This window comes from Cricetulus griseus, chromosome 7, assembly GCF_003668045.3.
Source record: "Cricetulus griseus strain 17A/GY chromosome 7, alternate assembly CriGri-PICRH-1.0, whole genome shotgun sequence".
Classification (NCBI taxonomy): domain Eukaryota; kingdom Metazoa; phylum Chordata; class Mammalia; order Rodentia; family Cricetidae; genus Cricetulus; species Cricetulus griseus.
The window spans coordinates 128,917,339-128,923,657 of NC_048600.1; the positions used below are offsets into that span (position 1 = coordinate 128,917,339).

Sequence of the window (6,319 nt, forward strand, 5' to 3'; positions counted from 1 at the left end):
CACACATCCGAGTAGGATGTGGGGCTCTGGCACTCCTCTGACCTCACAGACTGTCCCTCCAGGAAAGAGCTGAGGGAGGGTAGTGCTGGAAGGAGTCCTGGGACTCTTGGGGGCAGGCAGGCGAGCCTGGGCAGGCCCTTGTGGTGGGGGATGGCTTAAGCCAGGGCACACTGGCCTTTGTGAGTCCTTGGGGTGAGGTGGGGCCAACCTCCTCTCTGTCTTTTGTTCCTCTGGGCTTGCAGGCCTAAGTCTCCCATTGCACAGATGGAGGTACTGAGGCATGGGAGGCAAGGCTCCTGAGAGAGCCACCCCTTGGCCCTTTCCTCCCTGGGGACCTGGGTTGAGGGAAGACCTTTTACGAACCCTCTCTGTACCATTTTTCTGGTCACGTCTCTGTTGACATCAATCACTGCCCCCCTCCCTGCCACAAGCTACCACATTTGGCTCTGTCTTTCCAAAGAAAGCCGGAATGATGACCATGTTCAGATTTTTAAAAATTTTATTTTGAAAAAATTTTATTGTAAAGAACTTTACACGAAAAAGGTTAAATTGCCCCACGTGGAGGGTAGATACGCATCCCAGCCCCAGGGGTCAGGGTGGAGCAAGACCTGGTCCCCCCAGTGCAGACAGGGGCATAGGGCTGTCCCCTTCCTGGTCCCAGTGTCCCCAGCAAGCTGGGCCTCCCTCCCAGTTCAGTCTTTCCCTAAAACTATCTCACTAGATTAGTCTGTTCCCCCCCACCTAGCAACCTGGCTGCCCCTGCCCCAACCACCCCAAACCCAACTTCCTGTTGCTCTCAGCCTCAAGTCAGCCTCAAAGGTTTGCAGCCTCCTCTCTGCCGGGGATGGGCCAGGGAAAAGGCCCAGAGGCCATACGGACCGTCCTGCCACACCTTTCTGCACCCTCCCTATTTCTGCCTCCTCTTGGTTCCTTTCCCCAGTCCCCTGCCACCGCTCTCTCTAGTCAAGGCTGCCAGGGCCCCTGGGGAAGCTCTGCCGGGAGGGGCCTCTAGGGGGTTAATTTGCTGTCATCTAATTAGCATTTGTTGTACCTGGGAACTTTCTCTGGGTAGAGGCCCACCCGGGGAAGCAGCAGGAGTGGGTAAGACGAAGCAGAGCTTTGAGAAAGGCCCTGTTCAGTTCCTCCCTGGCCTGGCAGGCCCCTCCAGGCTTCTGTGACACAGTGTAGAGAGGCCGGGGCGTGCCTTTGCCAGTTCTTGGGCTTGGGGGAGCATGGGTCAATGAAACACTGTGTGTATGGGGGTTGCTGATGAGGGGGAGGCAGCAATTTTGGTCCTGGGCCCCCAGTTCCCAGTCTTCTGGGCTTGGATATGAGGACATTCCCAGCTGGCAGCAGTGTGGCCTCATGGAGCCAGCCTTCAGAGACCTGGCCCAGTCCCTGCCTGGGTGCTGAGATGTCCATGGGCCTATCTTGGGAGGCAGTTCTGGGCCCCGACTTGGGCACTGTCCGGAGATGGGGTGGGGCCTGACCGCTTACAAGAAGGCACCCACACTGGTCCAGTCCTGCAGGTCAGCGGCCAGGGTGGCATCCCCTGCTTCAAAGAGGGGCTCTGGGGGCAGACAGCCACTGCTACTCTCATCCCAGGGGTGCTGGAGGAAGGACGTGGCCAGAAAGGTCTCATCGAAGTCCAGGCTGTCAGCAGCCTGCTCCGCTGGAGGTCCCCAGGTGGCAGGGCAATCGATGTGGCGGCCATGGACCGTGAGGTCCACATCTCCATGCGAGGTGGGGCTCAGCGGGGGGCTTAGCTCCAAGGCCTCCAGTGAGCTTAGCTCGTCGCCCAGAGTGCCAGCCTCAAAGATGGCCTCCCAGTCAAAGTTGCCTTTTAGGGGTTCCAGCTCACCCTGCTCCTCCTGGGTCAGCAGCAATGTGCTAGGAGGCCTCAGGACTTTGGCCACCCTCTTAGGCAGCGGCTGCTTTCGCTTATGCCCCAGCCTGCCCTCTCCCGTGCCCCAGCCCCCCTCCCCTGTGGCCTCCTCAAACTCTCGCAACAGCTGCTGGGCCTCTGTGTTCACGGTCAGAGGCCCACCCCAGGGGGCGGTGTTGCGTTCCTGTGAGGCCTGGCGGGCGAAGGCAGGGTGGATGTGGACTGGGGGCAGCCTCCGCTTCTTGAAGGCCCCACTGAGCAGGCGCTCTGCATACTGGGGGTCAATGCGCCAGAAGCCCCCCTTGCCAGGTTCGTCCTTCTCTCGAGGCACTTTGATGAAGCACTTGTTCAGGGACAGGTTGTGGCGGATGGAATTCTGGATGCAGTGACAGAACAAGAGAAAAAGCACAGAGGGATCAGGGGAATGGTGTTGGGGTGGCACCCAGTGCTCCTGAACGCTCTGGGCATCTTTTCTCTGACTGGTGTGTGTGTGGGGGGTGGATCAACCCGATGCCCTGACCAGGCAGCTGGGACTCTGGGACACCAGCCACAGGGCATGAGGAGCCCAGAGTGGAGGGGGGAGGCTGGGGGGGGGCTTTTGTTCTCTGTTGCTGGGATATCTGCCTGCTCAGTCATCCGAGCTCTGAGCCACAGGGTGGCTCTCAGTGCCACCCCCTGTCATCCTCCCTCCCTCCCTCCCTCTGCTGCTTGCAGGTCCTGGCCAAAGCCCTCAGCTCCCCCGCGGCCTGGAGGCCTGGACAGCCATCTCCCTCTGCCTGGCTGGTTCCCTCTGTTTGTGAAGGGGGTGGGTTAAGGGAGGGGGCTGGGTGAGGAAGAATTGTGTGTGTGTGTGTGTGTGTGTGTGTGTGTGTGTGTGTGCGCGCGCGCGCGCGCACTTGCGCTCCTGCGTGCCCGCATGGGTGTGTGTGGTGGGATATTTAGTGGCTCCTTGTTTGTTGAGCCAGCCGCTGGCCTAGGCCTTCACCCCCCACAGTCTTCTCTTCCCACCCAAACCTCTGTAGATTATTACCCAGCCAAGTGCAGAAGGCTCATTCCTGGGGCCTGAGTTGGCACAGGCCTTGAGTAAGGAGAGGATGGGGGTCTCCTGACCCGGGGTTAGGGCCATTTGGAATGCCTCAGGACTTGGATCCTACACCCTGCCTCCACGGGTGCTTCAATGAAGACTGGGCCACCTGAGGCCTCTGTCTCCACCACCTGGACCCTGATAGTGGAAGACATTCAAAGCAGTGTGAACTTGGCCTTATCTTGCCTTGTTCACGTTTGGCTGCTTAGTTGTGTTCACACCATGGCGGTGTCCAGGAGCCCAGGGTAGGCAGGCTAGCGGGGCAGGTAGGTGGATAGTAAGTGCCCCTCTGGCCAGCAAGGCTGGGATGTTTACATGGCAGCCTGGGCCCACTGGCTGCTCTGTGCCAGGTTCCAGAGACTTGGAACCTGAAGCCTTTGCAGCAGCGGTAGCGCCCTTGTGGGAAGCAACTGGCTCAGGTAATTGCCCCCAAGGGAGGCTGGCTGAGGGGGCAGGGTGGAGGCAGGAAACTGGGGAGGAGTTGAGGTGGGAAGCTGGGTCAGTGACTTTAGGATGACCTCATGACCTCTCCCCTACTGCTCATCTCTGCCCTACTCTCCAGACCGAAGGCAAAAGGCGGGGTGCAGAACCTGGCAGGAAGGTCACCTGGGTTCCATTTTTGAGTCCAGTTCTGACAAAATCAACCTTGGGCAGAACAGTGTCTAGGAATTCTGGGACGTGGGACAAGAATGTTCCTTATAGTGTCATCCTCATAGGAGGCCGCACTGGGCCTGGAGGACCAATGTGCCCTATCAATCCCTCTTCTCCTAAAACTTCAACGTCTGCACCCCAAAGCCCTGGCTCCAGAACTTGCCAGGGCCCTCTCATGAGCCGTCTGACCTCAAAGCCAGGTGCCTCCTTGGGCTTTGTGGATCTGGAATGTGAATCTGGCCAAGAGCCAGACCAGGGAGTGAGGAGGGAATGGCCGCCACCCACACTTCCTCTCCCCTACCTGCCAGGTGGGATCCGCATGGCGAAAGTAACAGAAGTTGTCCGTGATCCACTTGTAGATGGCCGACAGAGTGATCTTGGTGGCCTTGCTGGCCTGCATGGCCATGCAGATGAGAGTGGCATACGAGTAAGGTGGCTTCACATGCGGGTTGGTGGCATAGTCCACGTCGTCGGGGGGCGGGGCCTGCAGCCCTGGGGGAGCGCTTCGAGATGTGCACGACGACGTGGGCTTGCCGGGTGTGTGCGGCTGCACAAGGCAGGCAGGGTCTGCCGCCAGGGGTGACCCGGGCGCCACCGAGCCGGGCACTTGGTGGTAACCGTGGGGGTCGGTGCCCCCCGGGGGCAGGGTGGGGGCCTTGGCGTTGAGAATGGAGAATTCCTGCAGCCACTGCAGGCTGGTCAGGCTGTCATCCAGGGCGTCCGGCTCCTCCAGGCCGCCCTCCGGCCCGGCCTCCTCCCCGGGCCCTGCTCCGCAGAGGCGCAGCCAGCTCTCCGCCATGTCTGCGGGGTCTCTCCGAGGGGGCGGTCAACATCCACGGGCTGAGCCGGGTGGCCCGCCGCGTTCTCCGGCCCGCTGGTACCCGAGGCTCCGGCTACACAGCCTCCAGAACGCTCACTTCCATTCCGCGACCCGGGGGCCGCCTCCTCCGAATACGAATGCGGGGCCTGCGGGAGCAACGCGGGGCTGAGCACTCTTCCCTACCGCGAGGGTTTCACCTCGGTGCCGGGGAGGGGACACCCTTCACCTTCGTCCTGGGGACCCGTGTCCCGGTCACGGAGAGGAGACTCAGAGCTCTGTCTGACCCCTGCTCCTCCTCTCTCCACCTGCCCTTCGAGGGCGGGCTCGTCGGCCCCACCGAGGGAGGGAGGAGGGCAGGGAGGCCCAGTCTAACTTTCTTCCAGAGAGCGGGAGCTGGGCTCGCACCCGGTGGTGCAGGAGGGCCGGCGGTGCGGCGGCTAAGGCGGGGAGGGCACCTGAGCCTCGGAGGGAGGGAGGCAGGCAGGGAGCGAGGGTCCCGGCCGAGTTACCGACAGGCAGGCAGCGGCCTCCCCCACGCCCCTCGGGTCTCGGTCACGGGTGCCGCCGCCTTGGTGGGCGGCCGATGGGATGGATGACCGGCCGGCCCGCCGGCCGCGGGTCCTGACGCCCGCCCTCCCACGCCGCGGCCCGCAGCCCTCCCAGTCCCTTACCTGGCTCACAGAGCGGCCCGGCCCGAGGAAGGTTCTGGAAGAAGTTCCTTCCTCCTCCCGCGGCTCTCCGTGCCCAGCTCGAGGGCTCTGCTGGGGCCCCTCGTCGCCCCCCCCTCGCCCGACGGCGCTTCTGTGAGCGCCGACGGCCCGGGGACCGGCATTAAGTAGACGCTCTGAAGGCTTCTCCTGCTGCCATGGCGACGCTCCGCCCCTATAAACAGCTTCCGCCGCTCTCATTGGCCAGCGCGTCTCCAAGGAGACCGCGGGCCCTGGCTGCTCCTCTGGCGGCAACTCTCTGGAACTCCCTCGTTCTGCCGCCCTCTCCCGCGCCACCCAGCCCCCCTACCCGCCGCCGCGACCAGGTTCTGGGCATTCCCGCCCGACAGCCCCGCGCTGGGTCGCACGGCGGGTGCTCGGCTTCCGCCCGAGGCCCCGGGAACCCCTCCCCCACGCGTCGGGTAGGACGGCTGCGGGAACCGAGGCCCGGATTCTGGAGACCAAGTCTCGGGGAGCCGTGCCCTTGGAGCCTCCCCTCACTGGGCTGCCAGTGGCCTTTGTTTGGTTTCTGAGGCCTTTCCCTGGTGCCCGCAGGCAAGTGTGACTCTCTGATGCCACCTGTCGCTCATATCCGCAGAAACGGCCACACAGCTCGCAGACACACCGAGGCGGGTAGGGTAACCCAGCGTCTCCCGGTAAGCCGCTCGCCCGCTCACCCTGCTCAAGTTCCCGGAAGCTGGCATTCCAGGGGCATCTGCCAAGGTGCCTCTCCTTTCAGAGAGCCAAGGAAGCAGAGCCAGTGGGTAAAAACAGGAAAGCCACGGCCTGCCAGATCCTCTCAGAAGGTTATTTGTTCTGCTAATTTAGCCAGGAACTGGTTAAGTGACAGGAACTAAGAAGTATAGGGACTCTGGGCCCTCGCCTTCCCTGCTGCCACCAGCTTTGCGGGTCTTTAATTATTGAGGAACTGCAGGATTGGAAGTTCTCCGGTTTAAGGCAACTGCCGGGGCAGATAGGGCTCAGCTAGGAATGGGGTTGGGCGAGAGGCCTTGCTTGTATTCAGACCATAGAGAAATTTCGGTCTGGTACCCAAGAGCGTGCCTCGCCCATTCCTCCACCCCCAGATCCTAGAGTAAAAACACTAAAGAGTGCCCAGCCACTGGCAGAGACGTTCACAAATGAACTCACCGTGTAGTTAACAGCGCCCCTTC

At 61.9% G+C, this 6,319-nt stretch overlaps 1 protein-coding gene across 1 annotated transcript; it reads right to left on the reverse strand.

The window, feature by feature from the left end:
- Positions 1–793: 793 nt before the first annotated feature.
- Positions 794–4,563, reverse strand: Foxj1 (forkhead box J1). Its single transcript, XM_035447961.1, has 2 exons — positions 3,922–4,563; positions 794–2,261 (listed from the first exon to the last, which is right to left on the reverse strand). The coding sequence occupies exons 1-2, from the start codon at positions 4,417–4,419 to the stop codon at positions 1,494–1,496; spliced, it is 1,266 nt and encodes a 421-aa protein (XP_035303852.1). The 5' UTR covers positions 4,420–4,563; the 3' UTR covers positions 794–1,493.
- Between the last annotated feature and the right edge of the window lie 1,756 nt (positions 4,564–6,319).

Excerpts from the sequence above, each read along its gene's own strand:
- Foxj1 (XM_035447961.1), bottom strand. The coding sequence starts at position 4,419 with ATGGCGGAGAGCTGGCTGCGCCTCTGCGGAGCAGGGCCCGGGGAGGAG. Across the intron at positions 2,262-3,921 it reads ATGCGGATCCCACCTGGCAG|AATTCCATCCGCCACAACCT; the intron begins GTAGGGGAGAGG and ends CACTGCATCCAG.